At 43.7% G+C, this 27,406-nt stretch overlaps 1 protein-coding gene across 1 annotated transcript in view; it reads right to left on the reverse strand.

Moving 5' to 3' along the window:
• Positions 1 to 27,406, reverse strand: part of LOC124722245 (zinc finger protein rotund-like) — a 506,603-nt gene that overhangs the window by 363,245 nt on the left and 115,952 nt on the right. Inside the window, exon 2 of the mRNA XM_047247435.1 lies at positions 13,527 to 13,791. Coding sequence (XP_047103391.1) covers positions 13,527 to 13,791 — 265 coding nt within the window. The remainder of the gene's footprint in view (positions 1 to 13,526; positions 13,792 to 27,406) is intronic.

The following is a 27,406-nucleotide window of genomic DNA, read 5'->3' on the forward strand; positions in this document are numbered from 1 at the left end:
ATGGGGGGAATTTGACAAATTTAAAAAACCATCATTATCTGCTCATAAAGACGTATAATCGTACGCTAAAACATTAACACAATAAATAACTTGTTACAGTTGTTTGTCCTGAGGCTGCGCAAGTACTCGGGCTTTATTCGTTCAGTATTTGAGAACGAGAGCACTTAGCGACTTCCAACAAGTTTTACACATAATTTCAAACCTTTACGAAACTTTTTCTCGCTGTCACCCCTCCCTCATACGAGAAGAAAGAAAAAAAATTTATAACGTATTACATTTTCGCTGCTCGTGTAGTGAAATTTCATCGTCGGACAAAACGTTTCATTTTATTACTTCCGTACTACCGACCCTGTTTGAGACCCATTCTGCAGACATTACTGCAGTCATGGACTGTGCGGCTGATCTCGGTGGAGGTTCGAGTCCTTCCTGGGGCATGGGTGTGTGTGTAGTCCTTAGGATAGTTTAGGTTAAGTAATGTGTAATTTTAGGGACTGATGAAAAAAAAAATGGTTCAAATGGCTCTGAGCACTATGGGACTTAACTTCTGAGGTCATCAGTCCCCTAGAACTTAGAACTACTTAAACCTAACTAACCTAAGGATATCACACACATCCATGCCCGAGGCAGGCTTCGAACCTGTGACCGTAGCGGTCGCGCGGGTCCAGACTGTAGCACCTAGAACCGCTCGGCCACTCCGACCGGCTACGGACTGATGACCTTAGCAGTTAAGTCCCATAAGATTTCACATACATTTGACCTTTTTTTTTTTTTTTGCAGACAGTATTCGCAGATACCACTGACGCGCCTGCAATATTATATCATTTCGTGCGACGTATTTTGACAGATATGACGTCATAGACATTTAGATGCCTGAAAAATTAGCTTCTGCTTAAAATGGCGCACAGTAAATTTTCAACATCGGGCACGATGTTTTAATTTACCATTTCTTTACTACATATTCTACTCGCACCACATTTTGCAGGCAGTATCTAAGCATATTACTGAACGTGCAAAATTACATCATTGTACGACACACAGTTCAGGAGACATGACGTCATGAACACGGAGATGCCTGACAAACTCGCTTTTGCTTAGCGCAAACTGCCTAGTTTATATTCATCCGGTGTTCCATAATACAACTTTTAAGCACAATTTCAAGCTTTCTGTGAACTTTTCCTTTAACGTTTGAAGCTGGGAGCTGGATTGTGGGTTATTGTGCTGAGGCTGGGAGCGTGTCTGCGGGCGCAGCGCCGCGGGCGACACCTGCCCTTGAGACGGCAGCGCCGGCCCACACTTCACACGCGCTGCGCCACACTTCCCACCAGCTTCCTCACTCACACTTCTTTAAAACCGTGACTGTTTCTTAAAATTTTGTAAACAGCTTTACCAGGCCCCGCTACCGGTCACAGTTTCTTCGTTAACTTGCTTAAATTATTTATTTTTGCAACGCGGTTTGAGGTATCACTTCATCATCAGGCGAAAGGTAGCAGTACAAAAGCATTTGACACGAATACACACAGATCTCAATGTAGTAGTTTTCTACTTTGGCATGTGCTGTGGCATGTGCTGTTCGTTAGAATTGGCTCTCTTCTTGCGGTGTATTCTCCTTCTTTAATTATTTTTGGCTATTTGTATTTTGATATTCTCATAAACAACTAAAGATTATTTGCTTTATTGCTAGCACTAGAAACTAGCTGTGATTCAGATGATACTATCTGGACATTAATTCCTAACAACCGCTCTGTCCACAGCAAGCGATGCCTGCGTGTACTAAATAAATCTGGATTTCTGTATATCAGGTGTAGAAGTATGAAACCGGAATTTCCCTATAGATAGTGCTAGCCGTCAGTGTAGGGCCCATGAGACAGTGTCTGCAGCACCATCTGCTTCCTGTAACGGCTGACGACGAATGTCAACACACAGTAGCCCAAGTTCCGTACATCGGTATCTGTTTAAAACCCATAAACATGTCGAGTTTTGTGCCTACCAACTACGATTTTCGGACATCATTGGTTTTCTGTTATCATTTGAAGAAACCTGCTGCAGAATCGCATCGAAGTCTTGTCGAAGCTTTCGGCGAACATGCTCTTGGGAGAACACAGTGTTTCGAGTGGTTCAAAAACTTCAGAAGTGGTTATTTTGACTTGAGAAACGACGAGCGCGAGATACCACCGGAAAAGTTCCAAGACAAAGAACTGCAGGCCTTATTGGATAAAGGTGATAATCATCCTCAACAGGAACTCGCGGAACAATTGAATGTTGATAGCTACGGGAAAGGTTCAGAAAGTGGGAAAATGGGTTCCGCATGAACTGAATGAAAGACACCCAGCAACTCGAAAGACTACTTTCGAAATGCTGCTCGCCAGATATAAAAGAAAGTCGTTTCTTCATGGAACAGTGACAGGCGATGAAAAATAGATCCTAATCGTCGCAAATCGTGGGTGAATCCAGGGAAACCATCGACATCCACTGCAAGACCAAATCGATTTGGAAAGAAGACAATGCTCTGTATTTGGTGGGACCAGAAGGGTTTCATCTCTTATGAGCTGCTAAAACCTGGAGAAACTGTTAACACTGATCGCTACCAACAGCAGATGATCGATTTAAATCGAGCATTATGTGAAAAACGAATGGAATATGGAAAAAGACAACATAAAGTCATATTGCTCCATGCTAACGCCCCATCGCACACAGCAAACCGGGTCAGGGAAACGATCGAGGCATTCAGTTGGGAAATATTAAGGCATGCGGCTTATTCTCCAGACTTGGCTCCGTCCGATTATCATCTATTTGCATCACTGGGACACGCTTTCGCTGAACAACGCTTCAGTTTGTATGAAAAGGTACGAAAATGGCTCGCTGACATTTTCGCTTCAAACGTAGAACTGTTTTCTTGGCGTGGCATCCATAGCCTGCCGGAGAGGTGGGAGAAATGTATAATAGCAACGGAGATTATTTTGTATAAAATATTGTTTATCAGTTTCAAACAACAGACGTGTAATTATTGCAACAAAATTCCGGCTTTATACTTCTACACTTGGTAAATCTGAATTTTTGTTGTCCGCTCTTTACAAACTTGTGAATAATTCTTATTACATGTTGTTTATTATAATCAGCGCTACTGTGGACTAGAATCGAGTTGTGGAAGTCGAGCTTTTCCCGGCATGTCGAATGTTCGAGTAACTTACGCGAATGCAACCGGGTTACGTCGTCGACAACAGCCGATATTTCGACAGGTGAATACAAGAAGTAACAAATGAAAGGAGAGGCCCCTTTGCCTCGCAACTTAAATCCTCGGTGGGCCACGCTGCGTCAACCGGAAGCGAAAAGCAGCATGTATAGAAAACCGCACTTTAAACAACTAAGAGCAAAAGATAACCAGCGCCAGAAGTTATCGACAGCGAAAGATTACTTAACAGAGGGTTAGGAAGTGGCAGTAACTCTGTCACTCTATTGTTTGGCCAGGGACAGTCACCGCTGATTTCCCATCCGTCATTAATTAATATTTTGCGACCGATAACTTCTGGCGTTGGTTATTTTTGGTTATTGCTACAGCTTCTGTTGTCTTTACTCGTACGCCTTCTGTTGTTTCTGGTGGACGTAGCCCAGTCCACTGAGGGTTTAATTTGCCACACACAGCAATCTCCCGTTTCGTTTGTGCCTTCAAAATGGGGAGTGTTTCCTGCCGAAATATCGGCCGTTGCCGACAACGTTAACTGGCTGCATTCTCGTAAGTTATTTCTAGAATGACGATCAATCACTAGAATCTTCATTCTAGTGCGTAGTGGTGTTGATTATAATAAACGTTTTGTAATGGCTCTTCACAAATAAACAGTGGACAACAAAAATCCAGATAGCCACAACAACGGAAGAAGTGAAATACGCCTCAAGAAGACAATCATTTCTGATGGACATAGCAGGCCATAAAACATGTCAAAATAAAAGTAACTAAATAAAGATCTACGTGTAATGTTGTTAATTTTTTTGTATTGCCTTTTTTGACGTACTGATGAGGTCATTCCTCGAAACATGTTGCAATATTAAATAACTTTAGCAAGTTAACGAAGAGTTGTTACTGGTAGCAGTTTGAGAAAACCTGTTTTTAAGCATTTCAATTCATCGTCTCAGCACGGTTTACCATTGTTTATCCGATAACAATCGCATGAGATACGTCAGTTTCCACGTGACGTTCCCTTCTGCCTAAGCAAGTGATTCAGAATTAGATGGCCCCTTCCTCAGCCGCTAGGGGAGTGATGGTACTATCCGGAAACTACAACCGCACACTAGTAAGAACGAAATTATGCTCTTGGGACTGTTGGCCCTCGACTACGATTATGCTTGCACGTAGGTCTTGTGAAATATCTGTGATCTCCTGCTACCTTCTTAGACGAACTGATTCCTTCAATTTATCCGTGTTATATCGAACTTAAGAATAAACATTAATGTAATCGGAAACGTTGTCCATCTGAAAATAGCCCGAAACATGTTATGCATGTTATGGTACTGAAATAAAGCATTTTAAAAGCATTTACGACTGGTTGCCTTATTCACCATCAATCTCGGAAGCACATTAGAAGCAAGATACTTTTCTGCTTTAGTCGCATTTAAAAGCAAAGTCTAGTTCGACACGACGAGCTATCCTCTAATTAGACATTATTTTCCCTGAGTGCATTTGCCATAAGTGCAGTGTTTTCGTTTTTTGCGTGCTATTTGGTTTATTGTGCAAGAAATAGATTCCTCGTCAGACAAATAACTAAATTTCGTCACAAAACCTAGCCAACACATTAAATAACAAAAATATCGAACTTATGACAAAGTACTCAACCAAAATAATGTATGGTTAATAGATGAGCATCTGGTGACGGCGGCATTCTACCCAGCGCCTCCAGTCAAAGTAAATACTGATACTGAAACGTGACTGAAGAGTAAAAGAGTGCCTGTTTATAAGTTAATAATTCCGGCTGCAATCGTTGGATGTGACTAATCAAGCCACCCAATCTCTTACAGGATTAAAGATCTCCATCTTTGGGACACCATATATGAAGAACATTAAAACCATTTCTTCATGGTTTATCTTAGAAGGAGGCAAAATTCAGAAAGTAGAGGGATTTAAACATCTAGGAGAGTGGATAGATGTTTATGTGACAGAAACACATTACGGTAGTACGAATCAACCCATTATGAACAGCTTTCGATCAATATAAAGTTAAGACATTATCAGCCTGTGATCTAACCTGAAAACTTGTAAGCTGCTGGGAGTCTGAATCTCTATTAGGAAGCTAAAACGTTTGGAACTTTCTGAAAAATATTGTGTCCTCGAAGAACTGTAGACTGTTCATTTAGAAGAATAGCTAATCAAGAGTAACATATCGGGATGGAAAAGATCTCGGACACTGCCATGAACAAATGGACTATTTTCTTTGAACACATCTGTAGAATGGACCAGCGAAGGTGGACATAACAGTTTATTGTGAGCAAGAAATCCAAAGAGCGATAGATACAAGAGGTACAAAGAGCTATAGAAGAAACATGAGCACAAGAAATAGATGCATACCACAGGATAAACGTCAAATGAAAGTCGATGCTGCCACAGTTTCCTAGGGCAATAGGTGGATGACCAGAATGTCACTGACAGAGGCGCGAAGAGGGTTGCAAAGTGTGATAGCAAAGGCATACTGGACGAGGATAAAGAGCGAAAGAAAAGAAAATGATCCCAATTAATGTTGTCCACAGATGACCGAAACGAAAAGAAGAAAAATTTTGTTTGGGATCCTACAACTAATAATAATATAATTAAAAATAAACAAGAAAAAATAATGTAATTAATAATAATAGTAATAATAATTAATGCTGTATTAATAAAATTTGCACATGTGCAATACGATTGGGAATAATAAAACTGCTTAGGAACTAACAATGAAGAAAGCAAGTAAGGATACAAAAGTGAGATATTATAGCATATTGAGATACGTGGGAGAGGATTTCAGGGAGGCTATCCAAGCTCGGGAATTCGTGGTATGGAACTGAAATGTAGCCCACATTCCACCTTTTGACACTACGGAGGAATGGTTCGTTTCAGTTCACATAGTGCCGAAATAACGAAGTTGCACATTCTAGCCAAGAAGCGGGCAGAGTGCAAACTTCCAGGCAGATATTTCTGAAGGAGGCGAACTACGAGGTCACATATTTGCCCTCAGGACGACGCGTGGTGGCAGCAGCTATTGTAGTGAGGAAACAGTTGCTACTTGTTACATTCCTGCACATGGTTTCTAGAAAGAGTGTTAGAATTTGAGAACTCCTCCGAAGGTAAGCATTGCATTGCTGTCTGGTTATCAGTAAAAGGAAAGACACTCTTTGAAATGGAGCAAGAAGAGCTATGTCACAGAAATGGAAAATATCGTAAAGTATGCCCTAACTCTCTCGATCTTACAGTTCAAGGTTCGCACTAATTTAAGGGCATGACAAAACATTTAGTTTGTGTACTGCAGAAGTTACAGAACCGCGGGTGTAGCGATTAAGACACTGTACCTGCTTTCGGGTGGAGCCGGGTTCAAACAAGACATATCATCAGTATTTATTTTTTCTTGATGTTTCATGAAACAAAATGACGCAGATACCATCATTTTTCATTTCAAACAGAGCTAACAGCATTCCTTTTCTAGCATTCTCTATTCCGAGCTTGTTCTCAATCTCTAATAACCTAAGGGACGTTAAACCCAAACCCCTACTCTTCCTTTTCCTGGAACGCACTGCTGCTGCATTGAAGACCACCGACGAGGACCTATTCCAACGTGTGAAGGTCAAACTTGAACACATGAGCAGCTGTAACTTGTGATGGAAATAGGTTAGACAGAACTTATAGTTTCTACTGCTTACATTGTGCCGCTAATTTTTTAACTTTTAATAAATTTGAAGTATATTTTTATAGCCCTATGCATCTGCTAGAGAGACTTTGTTTACATCGGTAAAGATTGTGATCGTTATCGCTGTACAGCTCCGACAATCGACTGAAATGTATGTTCAACTATTTGGGCTCGACCAGAGAGAGGTAGAGGCAGTGCTGGTGTGTTATAATAAGAGTAAATGGAGTGCTCGGAGCGCGCGGCCACTCCTCGCAGTCAAACCGGCTCCCCGGGACTTCCAGCCATTAGTACTCGCTCCTAGACGCCCCCGTCTGCAACTGGAAGCTGCCACCTGAATATTCCCAGCGGATGCTGGAAGTCAGGTTCGAGTGCAACAAGGTCGCGCCCGCTCAGTGGCGTCACGCGGAACTTCCGTCTCGAGTGGCCGTGAATTAGCAACAAACAACTAGCAGGAATTACCGTGCCGGCAGTGGAAATGGAGCCATGACGATATTACGAAACAAGTGTATAAGTGTAATCATTTTTGCGACTAATATCGACGAAATTAATAGTCTCACGTGAAGATTAACGCCTACAGCCGGGATTAGTTGCACTTGGCTTTTATTGGCATTATTATTCACGATTTCTGTATCTCTTTACATCTGCATCTACATATATACTCCGCAAGCCACTGAAAAATACCTGATGAACGGCACTTTGTAAAAGTTTAGCGATTTTCTGCCCAACTCGGCTCATGTATTGAATGAGAGGAAAGTGACAGTTCATATGCAGCAGTAAATGAAACCAAAGAGCAATATCGGAATGGAATTACAGTTCAGGGTGTAGAAATAAAAATTTTGAGGTTTGTCAGAGACGACAAAGGGGATGGAAGATCAAATAAATAGACGAACGAATGATCAGTGTTACGAAAAGATGTTATAAGATGAACTTCAACAAAAGTAAAATGAGAGTAATGGATTTTAGTCGAACTGAAACAAGTGCTGGTGATGGAATTAGATTAGGAAATGAGACACTAAAAGTAGTAGATGAATTCTGTGATTTAATCAGAACACTGGCTGAAGATTGCCGAAGTAGAGAGGATGTAAAACACCTTCTGACAATGGCAAGAAAATGGTATTTGAAAAAGATAAATTTGTTAACATACAATATGAGTTCAAATGTAAGGAGATCTTTCCTGAAAGTATTTTTTGGAGTGTAGCCTTGTACAGAAGAGAAATGTTAACAATAAACATTACAGATAATAAAAGAATAGAAGCTTTTGAAATGTGAAATGTGAACAGAAGACTGCTGAAGATTAGATGTGTAAATCGGATAAGTAATGAAGAATTAGTTAGTAGAACTGGAGAGAAACGAAATGTATGGCACAAGAGTAAACGAGGGGCTCGATTGATATGTCATTTTGGCAATGGAGGGAAGTGTGGGTGTAGAAATTGTAGACGAAGAGCTGTGTTTGACTGTAGTATGCAGGTTCTAGTGCGTGTAGGTTTCAGTAACTACGCACAGGATACACTACCGTGGTGAGTTACATCACAAGTTTTCGGACTGAAGACCACAATAGCGACGACGACAACAACAACAACAACAACTCTACGCAAGAAATACGATGGAAATAGTGGCTTTATCACATTTTCTTCCTCGGATGTCGCTTCTCTAAATTTAACCAATAGCGTTTCGAGAGAACACTGTCACCCTTCTTCAAAATATTTCCATTTACGTTGCATAATCATTTCTGTCACATTTTCGAATGGGCTATAATGATTTTCTGCGATTCTAGGAGTACGTAGCTCAATTCGTTCGATATCCGCTGTAATACACTACTGGAAATGGAAAAAAGAACACATTGACACCGGTGTGTCAGACCCACCATACTTGCTCCGGACACTGCGAGAGGGCTGTACAAGCAATGATCACACGCACGGCACAGCGGACACACCAGGAACCGCGGTGTTGGCCGTCGAATGGCGCTAGCTGCGCAGCATTTGTGCACCGCCGCCGTCAGTGTCAGCCAGTTTGCCGTGGCATACGGAGCTCCATCGCAGTCTTTAACACTGGTAGCATGCCGCGACAGCGTGGACGTGAACCGTATGTGCAGTTGACGGACTTTGAGCGAGGGCGTATAGTGGGCATGCGGGAGGCCGGGTGGACGTACCGCCGAATTGCTCAACACGTGGGGCGTGAGGTCTCCACAGTACATCGATGTTGTCGCCAGTGGTCGGCGGAAGGTGCACGTGCCCGTCGACCTGGGACCGGACCGCAGCGACGCACGGATGCACGCCAAGACCGTAGGATCCTACGCAGTGCCGTAGGGGACCGCACCGCCACTTCCCAGCAAATTAGGGACACTGTTGCTCCTGGGGTATCGGCGAGGACCATTCGCAACCGTCTCCATGAAGCTGGGCTACGGTCCCGCACACCGTTAGGCCGTCTTCCGCTCACGCCCCAACATCGTGCAGCCCGCCTCCAGTGGTGTCGCGACAGGCGTGAATGGAGGGACGAATGGAGACGTGTCGTCTTCAGCGATGAGAGTCGCTTCTGCCTTGGTGCCAATGATGGTCGTATGCGTGTTTGGCGCCGTGCAGGTGAGCGCCACAATCAGGACTGCATACGACCGAGGCACACAGGGCCAACACCCGGCATCATGGTGTGGGGAGCGATCTCCTACACTGGCCGTACACCACTGGTGATCGTCGAGGGGACACTGAATAGTGCACGGTACATCCAAACCGTCATCGAACCCATCGTTCTACCATTCCTAGACCGGCAAGAGAACTTGCTGTTCCAACAGGACGGCCGGCCGCTGGTGGCCGAGCGGTTCTGGCGCTACAGTCTGGAACCGCGCGACCGCTACGGTTGCAGGTTCGAATCCTGCCTCGGGCATGGATGTGTGTGTTGTCCTTAGGTTAGTTAGGTTTAAGTAGTTCTAAGTTCTAGGGGACTTATGACCTCAGCAGTTGAGTCCCATAGTGCTCAGAGCCATTTTTTCCAACAGGACAATGCACGTCCGCATGTATCCCGTGCCACCCAACGTGCTCTAGAAGGTGTAAGTCAACTACCCTGGCCAGCAAGATCTCCGGATCTGTCCCCCATTGAGCATGTTTGGGACTGGATGAAGCGTCGTCTCACGCGGTCTGCACGTCCAGCACGAACGCTGGTCCAACTGAGGCGCCAGGTGGAAATGGCATGGCAAGCCGTTCCACAGGACTACATCCAGCATCTCTACGATCGTCTCCATGGGAGAATAGCAGCCTGCATTGCTGCGAAAGGTGGATATACACTGTACTAGTGCCGACATTGTGCATGCTCTGTTGCCTGTGTCTATGTGCCTGTGGTTCTGTCAGTGTGATCATGTGATGTATCTGACCCCAGGAATGTGTCAATAAAGTTTCCCCTTCCTGGGACAATGAATTCACGGTGTTCTTATTTCGATTTCCAGGAGTGTATATACTTAATAAGGAAGAGTACTGTAGAACTGGTCGACTAGTGTTTTGTATGTGGTTTCTTTACAGGTGCGCCGCACTGTCCCAGAACACTGCTTGCAAATATATGGATGGGCCTTGACATAGTCTACCACTAGTTTCACGTTTATGTCACATGCCATGTCGCTTCTTAGCGTTAACTGAAAGTTTTTAAACGTTGGGCTCCAGAAATATATCACTAACTTTTAATCATGTACTAAATGTAAAACTGTCTTCAGTTCCTGGTTTGATTTGAGTTACCGAGCCACACACAATCCAATGACGTCCGCTTCTTTCTCTTTTTCATAAATCTTTTATGTATATTGAAACGTAAATGTTCCTATCCTGCTACTTTGTGGGTTAGCCGGTATTACATACGTTTCTGTCGATCATACGCTGTTCAGTTTAACGTACTGGGTTCTGTAATCAAAATTCTTAAACCCATTCACATGTCTGTGAATATATTAGGTATAATCGTCTTTTGATTATTAGTCGACAGTATATTGGAATCAGGAATCTTCCCGTTCACTTGCATGTATTATTTACAAGACTTTGTGTGTGTGAATAAAGCGATCTGTGTCTTAAATTAGTGGTTCGACCGCACAATGCGTTGCAGCATCCTACAGCGTTTATACCCATTCATCTTGCGATTATACCCATTTTGACCTGTGCGCTTTTTCCGTCACACAGGACAATTCGCCGCACAAGATTTTCTTAGTAGATTTGGAACTAATTTAGTACTACGTCTAACAGGAATTCTGTGAGGACCTGGTGCCTTTTTGGACTAGAGTAGTGTTAATTGGTTTCAATTGCCTCACACAGGTGAGCGTGTGCAGTGACCAAACGATGTCGTGTAATGAGTGCCATTGGCAGGGGATCTTATATTGTATTCATATTTCTAGATCCCCAGAATGCTTTTGACGCCGTTCCTCACAAGATACTTCTAAACAATTTGCATATCTATGGAGTATTGTTACAGTTGTGTGACTGGATTCCTGATTTCCTCTTAGAAAGGTCACAGCCCGTAGTAATAGACGGAAAATCATCGAGTAAAACAGAAGTGAGATTAATTGTTCCCGAGGGAAATGTTGCAGGCTTTCTGCTGTTCATAATACATACAAACGATTTAGGAGGCAATCTGAGCAGCCCTCTTAGACTGTTTGCAGATGATGCTGTCATTTACCGTCTGGTAAAGTCATCAGACGATCAAAACCAATTACAAAGTGACTTAGTTACGACATCTGTTTGGTGCAAAAAGTGGCGATTGACCGTAAACAATGAAAAGTATGAGGTCATTCACACGAGTACAAAAAGAAATTCGTTAATTTCAGTTACACGATGAATCACATAAATCTAAAGGCTGTCAACAAAATACCTAAGAGCTACAATTGTGAACAACGTAAATTGGAACGATCATATAGATAATATTATGAGAAAGATAAATCAAAGACTGTGTTTCACTGACAGAACACTCACAAGACGCAAGAGGTCTACTGATTGCCTACACTACTCTTGTCGTCCTCTGCTAGATTACTGCTTTGCGTTAAGGAATCCTAACTAGACAGGATTGACGGAGGGCATAGAAAAGTCCAAAGAAGGACAGCGCGTTTTGTATTATCGCGAAATGGGAGAGAGAGACTCACGAATATGTTGGACTGGCAATCACTGAAACAAAGGCCTATTTCGTTGCGGCGATATCTTTCACAAAATTTCAATCACTACCTTTCTCTTCAGAATGCGAAAGTACTTTATTGTCCCAGCTTACATAGGAAGAAACGATAATTGTGAAAGAAATAAAATAAATTAGAGCTCGTACGGAGAGATTTTAAGTGTTAATTTTCGCGCGTGTTTTTCGAGAGTGGAACAGAAAACAGTCGAAATGCTTCGAAGAACCGACTGCCAGGCACTTAACCGTGACTTGGAGAGTAGTCATGTAATTGTTGATATAAGTGTGATAATTTCTTTTTGCGTGAATTCAGTATTAATAAAGGAAGTTCATATATGGGCTCTGTGATGTCTTCACTTTCAACACCACACTGATCCACGGGAGATTGGAAAGAGGGTTTTTATGATACATTTTTTCTTTCCAAGGTTTAGAAACTGTATTAATTTTTGGGGTACATGGCTGTGAAATTGTCTTCGGCATTACTATCAACTGCAAATCACCAAAACTAAGTGGAAGAACTATAAACGTCTGAACCTGTATTCTCGAGGTGTTATAGACTCAGATTTGCGCGAGCCATACCTCTTTGCGTTTCCCGATTTGGATAAGTTAGTCTACACGAGTGCTGAGTTAGTTCCTGTGTATATGCCGCACCCAACTCATTCATTAACATTTGTCACCGAAACTGGGCTGGTATCCATTTCTGATAACATCACCGTTGATACGAAAGTGAGCTAGCAGAAGAAGCGAAATATACAGGCTGAGGCGCCCAACGTTTTCACCTCAAATAACTTTTGGCATTTTTACAAGATGTCTCTTTGTTAAATACATAGCCGCGCGGAGTGGCCGCGCGGTTTGAGGCGTCATGTCACGGACTGTGCGCCCCCTCCCGCTGGAGGTTCGAGTCCTCCCTCGGACAAGGGTGTGTGTGTGTGTTGTTCTTAGCATAAGTTTGTTTAAGTTGTGTGTACGTCTGGGGACCGATGACCTAAGCAGTTTGGGCCCTTAGGAATTCACACACATTTGAACATTTGTTAAATTTATCCTTTCACCCCCGCACCAACAGATTGGTGTTGCTGATCTCTTGTCATCCTAATGAAGGTTCTTAGATAACAACTGGAGCTCTGACGATGAAACTGTGTCATCGAAATGTACACTGGCGAAATAAAAACGTTATTAAAAACAGTAGACGGATTACATTATTTAGTTTTACATTCATGTTAATTTGATTTAACTCAGTTCGATTGCATCTTTTAATCGAAAAGTTTCATTCTTCTTTCGTAAATAATTTACAAAGAAAGTAGTTTCGTTATACGAGTAAATAGACCGATAATTTTACGCAGTGTTGTTATTGTTCGTAAATGATAATTTCGTACATAACGATTCCGACTTAGAGTACAACTGTGTAGCTTCCGACTCCGACTCGAGCACCGATAAACCACCTCAGTAAAATCTGTATTCCAACCCGCGAGTTCGGGATCTAGTACGGCCAGTGTAAAAGATCTGGGACGCCCCGTATACGCGACTGCCGAAGTTTGTTCGTACCTCAGGGGCGCGGGCGGCGGCGGCGGAAGACGCACGGAGGGCTGTCGGGACGCCCACGGAGACGCAGCTGGCCGCCTTGTCTAGCAGAGCGCTGCTGAGCAAGCTCTTGTAGAGCGCGGGCGGCAGCTGGAACGGCCTGGACACGGGGGCGGAGGCGCGCTCGTCGTCGCCGGAGCGGGGAGAGGAGCCGCGGGACGTGGGGGCGGCGCGAGCCGCGGGGCCCGCGGCCCGCATCTGGCGACCTGCCGCCGCCGCCGCCGCTGCACTGGGGCGCCGCGCCACCAGGCCACGCCTGCGCACCGGGCCCGCTGCCGATACAGCCAAACAAACGCGAGATCTCTTTCTCCTACCCACCACCTACAGGTACTAGTAGATAACAGCGGAGGAAGCGGGATCGGGATATATCTTACCGTCGACGGCGAGGTCATTCGAGACGGAGCAAAACTTCGAACTGGGGAAGAAATCCGCCGCAACCTCTCCGAAGGAGCCATGTCGACACTCGACCTTAAACGTGGTACGGAAACCACAGACTCCCTAAAACCGAATTCGTATGTGGAGATTTCAACCGCAGCCCTCCTGAATGTGTACTAACCACTGCGTCACCTCTCTCGGTGCAAAGTAACTAATTAATGCCTTTTAATCTCTCCTTTTCTAAAACGTCTCTTCCTAAAAAGAGAGCCGGCCGGAGTGGCCGAGCGGTTAAAGACGCTACAGTCTGGAACCGCACGACCGCTACGGTCGCAGGTTCGAATCCTGCCTCGGGCATGGATGTGTGTGATGTCCTTAGGTTAATTAGGTTTAAGTAGTTCTAAGTTCTAGGGGACTTATGACCACAGCAGTTGAGTCCCATAGTGCTCAGAGCCATTTGAACCTAAAAAGAGAAGCAACTGTGTAAATATCAAGAGTTAAGATGGGAGGCCATTTCTAAGCAAATAATGGAAAACTGAAAGGTGAAAGAGATACAGAGAGGGGCTATACGAGCGAAATGAACTTTGAGGCAGTAGTGTAGAAAGGTAATAGGAAGTAGATGAAGATGAGATAGGAGATGTCATACTGATAAGTGGGCTCACACTTCCAAGTACTTCGTAAAACGGACTCCAATTTGCAGTCACTGAAATAACACCGCATATCCTCTGAGCCCGTGAAATTTCGTTTCTTCCTCCACTTCTGGGTGCTTCACTTTTTTCTCGGCGATGTATGTGAGACAGGCGAAATACCCTGAGACTTCAAGAATGAAATAAATCACAGGTGTGAATATTACCGCGGTATCATTAACGCTTGCGAAATACTGGTATGAATTTTAACAGAAGGGAAGACTGGTATTTGCCTTCCTCGGGGAACATCCGTTCGATTTCGGGGGAAATGTAGGAAAATACAAGGTGATACTGTCTTAGAAGGTATCTTAAAGAAAGGCAACTCGATGCTTATAACATTTGTAGAGTCAGAGAAAACCTTTGACAATGTCGATTAAAGTACACACCTTCAAATTTTGACGGTATCAAAGATAAAATACAGGGAATGAAATGTTATTTACAACTTGTACAGAAACCATACTGCAGTTATAAGAGTCGAAGGATATGAAAGGAAAGCAATAGTTGAGAAGAGCGTAAGACAGGTTTTAAGCATATCCCCGATGTTATTCAGTCTGCACATTTATAAAACAGTAAATCAAATTTAAAAAAAAGGTTGGAAAAGTGTTTAAAGCTCAGGGGGAAGAAATAGGAATTTTGAGGTTTGCCTATGAGACTGTAATTCTATCAGACACTGCAAAGCGCTTAGAACAGCAGATGAACGAAACGGATAGTGTCCTGAAAGTAGCTTATAAGACAAACATTTGCAAAAGTAAAACAAAAGAAATGGAAATTAAGATAATTAAATCAGGCTCGAGCGATGCTTTCTGGATCCGTGATGATTTGTGGAGACATGTTTTTTTTGTTCCAAGGAAATTTATTATTTTCAAACTTAGACTATACTAAAAAATTCTGCAGCAAACCGAGGTTAACGGAACTGGTCTGTAATTTTCCGGGTCCGTTTCTCTACCCTTCTCATATACAGGAGTCACCCGCGCTTTTTTCCACTCGCTTGGAACTTCACGCTGGACGAGAGATTCGCGATAAATGCGAGCTACGAAACGCGCCAGTGCCGATGAATACTCTCTGTACAACCGAACTGGAGTTCCATCATAATCTGGCAATTTATTTGTTTTCAGCTCTTTCAGTTGTTTCTTAACGCCATGGATGAATATTTCTATGTACACCATATGTGAGTCTGTACAACGGTCAAACGATCGTATGTCTGTACAATCCTCCTGCGTGAATGATTTTTGTAAACTCGAACTTTAAAACTTCAGTTTTCCTTTTGCTATCTTCTGTTGCCACGCTACACTGGTCGATGACTGAATAGCAGCCTTCGACCGGCTTAGTGATTTTACGTAGGCCCAGAATTTTCTCTGCTTCTCGGCAAGATCTTTCGCTAACATGTGACATTCGAATTTGGTGTATGCTTTGCGCATAGATCATTTTATTGATGCACGAAGTCCTACTAACTTTTGCCTGTCGACATTTATGCGTTCCTTTTTAAACCGAGAGTACTAGAATCTCTGTTTCCTTACTATTTTCCGAATTTTGTTATTAAACCACAGTGGATCTTTTACTTCCTTAATCCACTTACTCGGCACATACTACTCTAGAGTGCGATTTACATTTACTTTAAACTTTGTACAAAATTCCTCTAGGTCCGTCGTATCGGAACTAAATGAAATAAACGAAAGAAGGAAGGGAGATTTAGAGTTCAAAGTCCCGTCGACAGCGTGCCATTAGAGACGGAGCACAAGCTCGTATTATGAAAGAATGCGGAAGGCATCGGCCGTGCACTATTGAAAGGAAACATCCCGGTATTTGCCTGGAGAGGTATAGGGAAATCACAGAAAATCTAAATCTGGATGGCTGGACGTGGACGTGAACCGTCACGCTCCCGCATGCTAGTCCAGTGTGCCAACCACTGCGCCACCTCGCTTGGTGGAAATAACTCTCGATAGGGTCAGGTCTGTTTGTAGCTAAAAGGTCTGAAATGTTTCCAGATGCAGAGAGGCTGTAAGTTGGAAAGCGTTTATGAATAATTATTTAAATAAAAATAGAAGTTTGATAGAACACTTTTTAAACCGGACTAAAAGCTATAAAACAATTTCTCCTAGCTACATATAGATTCGTAATCCATACATATAGCTCTGAAAATTTGTGACTGAATATTTAATAGCTATGAAAATACTTGTAGGATTTGTAATGAAGAACATGGGCACGTGCAATACATAATTGATACATGAATAGTTCACCTCCTAACTATTACCTGTTACATGTACCCAGGGTCTTTCATTATAAATCATAGAAGTGGAATCTGTATGGGACTAGGAGAACTTTTTTATACCTTTTAGTCCAGTTTAAAAGAGAGTTACATTCTTCTTTTTCTTGTGCCTTTGTCCCAAGCTCGGCATAGTTACGAACGAATTTGGCGTGGGTTATTTAGAGGGTGGCCAGATGCGCTTCCTGTCGCCACCTTGTTACTCCCAGGGACGGGACGGAGTGTGTGTACTCCAGCTGTCTACTTTTAGCGTTGTACACTGAGGTGACAAAAGTCATCGGTTAGCTTGGCGTACTGCAGCAGCTCGAGGTGGCCTGCACTCAACAAGCTGTTGGAAGTTCACTGCAGAAATATTGAGCCATGCTGCCACTATAGGCATCCATAATTGCGGAAGCATTGTCTGAGCAGGATTTTGTGTGCGAACTGAGCCCTCCATTGTGTCCCATAAATGTTCGATGGGATTCATGTCGGACGATCTGGGTGGCCAAATCATTCGTACGAATTGTCCACAATGGTCTTCAAACCAATCGCCAACAATTTCCATCGTTGTTCGGGAACATGAAGCCCATGAACGGCTGCAAATGTTCTCCAGTCAGTTGCAACAGCGGACCCACTCCATCCCATATAAACACAATCCACAACATTATGGATCCACCACCACCTTGCACAGTACCTTGTTGACAACTTGGGTCCATTGCTTCGTGAGGTCTGCGTCACTCTCGAACCCTGCCATTAGCTCTTACCAATTGAAATCGGGTAGCCGGCTGCTGTGACCGAGCGGTTCTAAGCGCTTCAGTCCGGAACCGCGCTGCTGCTACGGTCGCAGGTTCGAATCCTGCTTCTGGCATGGATGTGTGTGATGCCCTTATGTTAAGTTCGGTTTAAGTAGTTCTAAGTCTATGGGACTGATGACCTCAGATGTTAAGTTCAAAATGGCTCTGAGCACTATGGGACTTAACTTCTGAGGTCATCAGTCGCTTAGAACTTAGAACTAATTAAACCTAACTAACCTAAGGACATCACACACATCCATGCCCGAGGCAGGATTCGAACCTGCGACCGTAGCGGTCGCGCAGTTCCAGACTGTAGCGCCTAGAACCGCTCGGCCACCCCGGCCGGCTCAGATGTTAAGTCCCATAGTGCTTAGAGCCATTTGAACCATTTGAAATCGGGTATCATCTGATCAGGCCACGGTTCTCCAGTCATCTAGGGTCCAACCGATAAGATCATGAGCCCAGGAGAGTCGCTGCGGGCGATATCGTGCTGTTAGTAAAGGTACTAGAGTCAGTCGTCTGCTGCCATAGACCATTATCGCCAGATTTCGCCGCACTGTCCTAACTGATACGGTCGTTGTAACGTCCCAGATTGATTACTGCGGTTATTTCTCGCAGTGTTGCTTGTCTGTTAGCACTGACAACTATATGCAAACGCCACTGCTCTCGGTCGTTAAGTGAATGCCGTTGGTTACTGAGTTGTGCGTGGTGAGAGATAATGCCTGAAATTTGATATTCTTGGGACAGTCTTGACACTGCAGATCTCGGAATACTGAATTCCCAAACGACTTTCTAATTGGATGGTACCATGCGTGTAGTTCCAACTACCATTGCACGTTCAAAGTCTGTTAATTCCAGTAGTGCGGCCACAATCACGTCGGAAAACTTTTTCATGAATCACCTGAGTACAAATGACAATTCCGCCAATGCGCTGCCCATTTATGCTTTGTGACACGACTCTACCACCATCTGTATATGTGCATATTGCTATCCCATGACTTTTGTCACATCAGTGTACATGTGGAGGTCATGAAATTTTTCCCAAAATGTTTGCAAGTCGTGTTACTGTGGCAGGACTTCGGTACCAGTCCGGTATTCACCAAGTGGGATGTGGAAAACTGCCTAGAAACCACATTCAGTCTGATCGGCACACCGACCATCGTCGTTAATCCGCCCGGCGGATCCGATCTGGGACCAGCGCACTTTCCTGTACCGGAAGTGGAGGTGTTATATTCTCGGCTATCCGGGCGGGTAAAAGAGTGTTACATTAAAAATGTATGTCATTTAAATTATCATTTGCAGCTTCTTAGCCTTGTAAGTGTGAAATTTGTCAGTGGGTCAGTGTGTAATGAGAACGATGCAAGAGCTTAATGCAGTCGAGTGCAGTAATTGGACAGTAAGGTGGACGTGGCCCTGCGGCTCCGCGAGGTATACGCTGCAGAGGCAGTGCTGGCGCTCACAGATGCAGCAGTGCCGTCTGGCTGCCGACATCGAGTTCCACACATACCACCTGGAAAGCATTCCGATATTACCTGCACAACGAGCTGGTCCCGCATAGCAGCCGAGATGTCAGGCGTTACTAATCCTTTTCATCTCCAACCCCACACCCACCCCTGTGGGACCTAGGTGGATCAGACAGACAAGAAAGCGAGTTAATATTGCATTGACATGCAGTTGTGAGCTGCGTTTAAAATTACAAGTCTCTAGCTCATTGGGAACTTAGTTTAAAATCAACTGCAAAAGTTGCACCAAACAAACAGAAAAGAAGACAATCTAATAAAAACGTAGTAAAAAGAGGAGTTTGTTAACATATAATAAAAATCTGTGTGTTAGGGATTCTTTTCTGAAGGTATTATTCTGTAATGGAGCCCTTGTATGGAAGTAAAACATGGATAATAAACGTACCAGACAAAAACAATTGAAACGTGCTGCTACCGAAGAAAGCTGAAGATTATATGGTAGATCCCATACCTACTAAGGAGGTACTAAATCGAATTTGGGAGAAAAGCAATTTATGGCACGTCTCGACTGAAAGAGGTGATCGGTTAACAAGAAATTTCTGATTCTTGAAGAAATCGTAAATTTGGTTTTGGAGGGAAGTGTTGCGAGTAAAAGTTGTAGAGAGAAACAAAGGGACGAATGCAGCAAGTAGGTTCAATGGATGCAGGTTGCAGTCGTCATTCGCAGATGAAGCGGCTGGCACAGGGTAGACTTGCGTGGAGAGCTGCATCCAACTACTTGTTGGTCAAAAGACCAAAGCAACAACAATCTCTCCATCATTTTCGACGATGAGATCTCGAAGGCTCGCAAGCGAAATATATTTTATTAGCCTGTGTGAAATATTAAAGACTTCCTAAAGATGTACTTTATTGATGCTTATTATTCATGCAAGATACATAATCAGCTTCGAAATGCACACCCCATCATCAGGCGTACCTGGGATCCAGTACCGTCTATGTCCATCCAATGATATATGTCTATACTTGGATAGCCTCTAACCACTGATATCTTGCCATTCTGCTTTACTGTGTAGAAAGAAATCAAGAAAATTTATGCGCACGCTTTTTGTTTGCTTTTGCTTTTCAACACATACGAAGTCCAACCATGTCTTGGACTACAGCAAGAAAAACAGAGGCTTCCATCAATCTATTAGGGCGAGTGACGGGACGCTTTCTTTGAAAAAAGATGAGCGCAGTTTTCGTTCTCCTGTCCTTGTCTAACCTGAACCTATCTACAAGAGTGCATCCTCAACGGAAGATAGAGGAAACATGCACAATCACTTTGATGGAATTTCCACTCGATGTAATGAATGGCAGGTCTCTTTAAACGTCGATAAATGCAGTAATATGCAAGAATCCTACGGTATATGACTATAAGATTTGTACGGAGCTTATGAAGTCCGTTGTATCGTTTAAATGTTTAGGAGTAATACTAAGAATCGATATTAAATAGCACGAATACGTGAAATCTATCAGAGATAAGGCGAATTGGAGACTTGCATTTGTTTGATGGACTCTGAGAGAATACATTGTCTCTGCAAAAGAAACCGCATAAAAGACGAAAGAGCGACAAATTCTAGAGCACTGCTCCAGCGTTGGTTGTTATCAGGTAGGCACGAGTACACATATCTAAAGAATTCAGAGACGCGACGCTCGGATCGTAACAAATGGGTATAATGCGTACGAAGGTGTAAGAGAGATGCTCAGCGAACTTAAATGATAATCTTTGGAAGAAAGCTGACGTATTTCTCGTCAAACTCTGTTGCGTAAATTTAGAGCACAGGTACTTGAGTGCGCAATAGCTGCGCTGCCAGCTTCACGTATCACGCGTAGGGATGGTGAGAAGAAGACAAGAGAGATTAGACTGCGTGCAAAGGCATATCGAACAGTTATTTTTCAGTCACTCGATACGCAAATGGAATACGCAATGTACCTCGGTCTGCGCGGAATATATGTAGATGTACATATACATGTACTCCATACCTAGTCGTGACATAGAACACTAAACTTCCGTTACTTCATCAGTGTATGATATTTAGATTTTACTTAAGACTAGATGTTTATTTCACAAGGTGTAAGTTGTTATTAGTGGAACTAATTTTATCCCATTGAAGAAAGAACTTGCTCGAAAATCTCGGAAGGACTGTCCGAATTTATTATAGCGTCACTAGCGATGGAATAGTAGCTCGGGTTGGACGAGGATAGAGAAATCTCTGCGAAGTGCTTGGCTGGTTGTGCCTTTTATTGTACCGCAATACTGGATTTCATTCACTGACTATGCGTTGGAAGAATGTCTGTCTGTGTATCTCTGTGGCACCTAATTGCCAAATTTTATTTACGCTTTCTTAACTGGACAGATACCCAGGTAGCTGAACAATATTCGACGTTAATGGATATCAGATCCTCCTATCATGCGAAACACTTGTTTTTTTTTTTCATGTGATTCAAGCATGTCTCAGCATCTCTGTGCTATCATCAGTGGGTTTTCTGTATTCAAATTTTAATTTTTACATTATCGGTTATACTGGAACATTTGTACATTATCGTGTACTGGTAACTTGTCATGTTTTTCTTTGGCAGATCCTTTTTCTTTTGCGTTGTCACCACTTATTGAGAACCGCACACAAATACTTCACATATTTTGCAGAACTTTGTTTTGGCAAAGTGAAAAGCGTTTGTTACAAACACAGTGCAAAAATTGTTATTGTGTCTCCCATCCCAGTCGGCGTTCACTAGTGAACGAGCTGTTCACTTTCTTGGAACACATCCGGGACCAGATTAGAGAAAGAAGCGGCGCCACTCCCTGCAGGACCCGCCCATCATTTTGCAGGACATGCTCGAACGCCTCACGTGAAAACTCTGAAGCGTGCGTGTAAAAGTAACGAGCCCAGGGCTCACTGAAAATCCGACTCGCGTGGTTGGATACATTTCGAAGGAAATTCATTTTTTCAGACAGCTTGTAGGGTCCGTGCCTGTCAACCGAAAGAAACTGTTTGTTCACATTACACTGTGCGATAAATTTCTATTTCTCATACTGAATATATCTTGGACCAAAGTGCATTTTCAACGGACGTAATAAAACAAAACTAAGAGCGGTGGTGTAATTAGGCTAACTGATTCCCAGAGTAAATTCCGACTTTTCCGCCCTCCCCTCGCGGTCGACGTCACCTCTATTTAGTGAAACTTGCCCGTTTCGGTATCTCTTTTTTTCTATGATATAATTCAAAATATGGAAAACACATAGTCCAAAGTCACATTGCCTGCAACAGTAACGCTATTCTTTTTTCGGTTTTAATTGCTGACCAATACAAAGCCCTAAGAGAAGCAAAATATACTACTTACGCTTTCATTGCCTTGGCTCAGCTGGCATAACGAGAGTGTCTCCATCTTGTAACCGACAAGAAGATACTCGCTTCCCCGTGCCAGCGAGAGCTAGGGATTACGTAACTACACCTCCACCCTCCTACCACTTCAGTGCCCTCCAATCCTTTCTCTTCTTCTTCTTCTTCTTCTTCCTCCTCCTCCTCCTCCTCCTCCTCCTCCTCCACCTTCTGCTCTGCTTTCCCTCTTCCCTTTTTCTTTGGCCATTCCTTGTTTTCCACTCGTCACAAAACTGCGCCCACACGGAAACAGCGCCCAGGGATCGCGCCCCGGCTGCCATACCCTACTTACAAAAAAAATGGTTCAAATGGCTCTGAGCACTATGGGACTCAACTGCTGAGGTCATTAGTCCCCTAGAACTTAGAACTACTTAAACCTAACTAACCTAAGGACATCACAAACATCCATGCCCGAGGCAGGATTCGAACCTGCGACCGTAGCGGCCTTGCGGTTCCAGACTGCAGCGCCTTTAACCGCACGGCCACTTCGGCCGGCCCCTACTTACACATCTGGGTTTAAGAACCAACTTAAGTTCGGTTATTTCATCTCGTAAATACATCAATATAACATACAAATGGAAAAAGGGACAGCACGAAAGATAAGACAACCAAAGCAGGAACAAAAACATTTCAGAATTTCAAATGTAACCCATGTATTCGTTCTTTGCTTCAATATTATCTTGACTGCTGATCCTTTTTCCACATGTATTTTGTATCGATGAATATGGGACCTCTTCTTACTGTGAGACTGTTAAATGCACGCATCCTCATACCTTTATTTTATCGCGACGACTGTTGAAAATGGACTTCGGTTCGAAACATATTCAGCACGAATAAAAGGTTTATAGCGCAGCCATAGATGTATGAAGATGGTGCCCTCTCTCGGACATGCAGCAGAATTGACTGGTCATTGTAGAAGTAGATTTCGACGAATTAACGTGACATCCCTATCAACTTACTCCTGCCGACTGTCGTCCTGTTGTTCGCACGATATTCCTCGTTGGTTCTTTGATGTTCAGCATCTTACTAGAAGAAAAAAGAAATACGAACAGCTGCAGATAGTGTGTTTGGACATTTCCCCACTTTTTTATTCAGAGCTATGCTCTTGTTCGGGACATCCAGAATACGAAACTTTTCATTCATAATCTAATACACTTTAATTTGCAACTGAAGAAACGGCCATAAAAGATGCAATTTTAGGGCTAATCGGATAAATGTATGTTTAAATTAAAGAAAAACGATTATTTGAAACAAGCTGCTTACACTATGTCATCAAAAGTATCCGGACACCTGGATGAAAATGACTTACAAGTTCGTGGCGCCCTCTATCGGTAATGCTGGAATTCAATATGGTGTTGGCCCACCCTTAGGTTTGATTACAGCTTCCGGTCTTGAAGGCATAGGTTCAGTCAGGTGATGGAAGGCTTCTTGGGGAATGGCAGCCCATCCTGACGAGAGGCATCGAAGTCGGTAGGTGAGGCCTGGCACTAAGTCCGCGTTCCAAAACATCCCAAAGCTGTTCTATAGGATTCAGGTCAGGACTCTGTGCAGGCCAGTCCATTACAGGGATGTTATTGTCATGTAACCAGTCCGCCACAGGCCGTGCATTATGAACAGGTACTCGATCGTGTTGAAATATGCAATCGCCATCCCCGAATTGCTCTTCAACAGTGGAAGCAAAAAGGTGCTTAAAACATCAGTGTAGGCCTGTGCTGTGATAGTGCCACGCAAAACAACAAGAGGTGCGAGCCCCCTCCATGAAAAACACGACCACATCATAAAACCAGCGCCTTAGAATTTTACTGTTGGCACTACACACGCTGGCAGATGACGTTCACCGGGTACTCGCCATACCCACACCCCGCCATCGGATCGCCACATTGTGTACCGTGATTCGTCACTCCACACAATGTTTTTCCAGTGTTCAATCGTCCAGTTTTTACGCTGCTTACACCAAGCCAGACGTCATTTGGCATTTACGGGCGTGATGTGTGGCTTATGAGCAGCCGCTCGACCATGAAACCCAAGTTTTCTCACCTCCCGCCTAACTGTCATAGTACTTGCAGTGGATCCTGATGCAGTTTGGAATTCCTGTGTGATGGTCTGGAGAGGTGTCTGCCTGTTACACAGTACGACCCTCTTCAACTGACGGCGGTCTCTATCAGTCAACAGACGAGGTCGGCCTGTACGCTTTTCTGCTGTACGTGTCCTATCACATCGGAAACAGTGGGCCTAGGGATGTTAAGGAGTGTGGAAATCTCGCGTAGAGACGTATGACACAAGTGACACCAAATTACCTGTCCACGTTCGAAGCCCGTGAGTTCCGCGGAGCCCCCCCATTCTGCTCTCTCACGATGTCTAATGACTACTGAGGTCGCTGATATGAATTACCTAGTAGTAGGTGGCAGCACAATGCACCTAATATGAAAAACGTTTGTTTTTGGGGGTGTCCGGATACTTTTGATCACATAGTGAATATTTAGCACCGGAGACATACATAAAATTACAACCACGTTTCTCACTGAGCAACATTAGTGATATGTCCTAACTGGCGAGCCAAATAAAAACACTGTAGCTTCTGCTTAGCCAACTGAAACCTCCGAAAAAAGAGAAACACATTCGCCAGCCGCAAGTCGTAGCATATGTTTCCCATTTCAGGTGCATCAGTTTGAGAAAAAGAAAGTAAAATTAGCTGACTAGAGCTTTAAAGTATACAAAAATTTTGCTTCAAGTAGGATCAGAGGAGTAAAAGGAAAAATTAAGGACTAATACAAATTCTCTGCAGTTTTCTGGCGTTTCAACTGTATACGCCCGAAGACACTTCCACATCTGATGACTTCTCCCCCATAAGAACGCATGCAGAGTTCTACCATTAATTATAAAATCTAAACGTTCGGGGATGAGTTTAATGTTCCCAGTTCAATTTGTCACGTCTTTTGGAAGTGTAACCGGTGACAAACCCATCCGCCTGGATGTGTTAAACGTATGAAAGAGCTTGAAAGCCGGAGTTTTACTAGAATGTGGAATAGATTAACCATTCTACCTCCGGTGTACGTGCCTTAACTCCTCTATTCCTAACAGCACCAAGTCATTTGTTAGTGCTCTTGGTAATTCGCCAGTTCAAATGGCTCTGAGCACTATGGGACTCAACTGCTGTGGTCATCGGTCCCCTAGAACTTAGAACTACTTAAACCTAACTAACCTAAGGACATCACACACATCCATGCCCGAGGCAGGATTCGAACCTGCGACCGTAGCAGTCGCACGGTTCCGGACTGCGCGCCTAGAACCGCGAGACCACTGCGGCCGGCGTAATTCGCCAGTAAAATTAAAATTCGTCAGGCTACAGATCCAAAGGTGGGGTGTTCGGTGGACACAGAAGCGATATCTCTACTCACGTAGTATGGACAGTCACTATTGAAATAGTCGGCTGCTGCTACGTCGAACCTCGACAAATAGAATTTTTGTGTAAATTGTAATTGTCAAGTATCTTAAAAACGATAAATCGAAGAAATCCTGTGTGATGTGGTACAGTAGAAAAAATTCTTGCAGAGATTATATAGCAAATCATCCGGTATCGTCTCTGCTAAATGCAAATGCACACGGTACGAAACATTTTGAAGGAAACTCGTCAACTGCACACTAAGAAAATGGATTATGTGCGAAGATATTTGCATGCTTCCTTTATAGATTGAAGTGCATTGCCAGACGAAGGCAATGTTGATAGTGGGCACTGTACGTAATTACCCCCATCTCATCCCACTTCGTTGAAAGGTGGCGAGTTGCACGCGGTTTATCTCTCAACCATAAAACCGAATTACAGCTCTGCAGGGTATTTAGAGACCGGAGTGTGTTACGTAGGTGATTCAGCTGTAAATTCTCTCACGGAATGCGATAACTTCAAACAGAATGTCAAACGAATGAGGCAATGCCTGATGCTAAATACAGACCGGTCCATAGTACAGGGTAAGTTGGCTGTTTCTTGCGCGCTGCTGGACTAGGAGTCCACCTGTGGGCTATTAGATCCTGTGCGGGTCTTCCTCTAATTATCTACTTTTTATGCTTTATAACTTCCCTATACACAACAGTATTATTCTACCCGCCAGAATAGCCGAGAGCGCTAATGCCCTGCTTCTTGGACTCGGGTAGGCGCGCCGGCCCCGGATTGAATCCGCCTGGCGGATTAACGACGAGTACCGGTGTGCCAGCCAGCCTGGATGTGGTTTTTAGGCGGTTTTCCATATTCCACTAGGTGAATACTGGGCTGGTCCCCACGTCCCATCTAAGTTACACGACTTGCAGATATTTGAATCAAATTCACACTATTTCATGATTTACACTATACGCAGACAGCTGGGGTACACTAATTCTGTCCCGGGGGGTACGGGGTGGCGGCAGGAAAATTAACTATGCCAAATCCGTACTTAACCTTGCCGACCCTGCGTACGATGCAAATAAATGGTTCAAATGGCTCTGAGCACTATGGGACTTACCATCTGTGGTCATCAGTCCCCTAGAACTTAGAACTACTTAAACCTAAGTAACCTAGTGACATCGCACACATCCATGCCCGAGGCAGGATTCGAACCGGCGACCGTAGCAGTCGCGCGGTTCCGGACGGCGCGCCTAGAACCGCTAGACCACCGCGGCCGGCCGCGTACGATGCAGGATAAAGGCAGTAGCAAAAGAAGAAGAAGAATACAACAGTATTATCCGCCTTACCTTCTTTATCATTAAGACTGATGAGCTAGAAATTCGTGTTTCAGAGGGCCGTCTGTAGAACCAAGAAGAAATTATAACAGAACCGCTCATTTTCTTACTGGATGACGTCTTTGGTAATGAGTCAATCACACTAATCTTGTGTGGAAATG

This window comes from Schistocerca piceifrons, chromosome X, assembly GCF_021461385.2.
Source record: "Schistocerca piceifrons isolate TAMUIC-IGC-003096 chromosome X, iqSchPice1.1, whole genome shotgun sequence".
NCBI classification, from domain to species: domain Eukaryota; kingdom Metazoa; phylum Arthropoda; class Insecta; order Orthoptera; family Acrididae; genus Schistocerca; species Schistocerca piceifrons.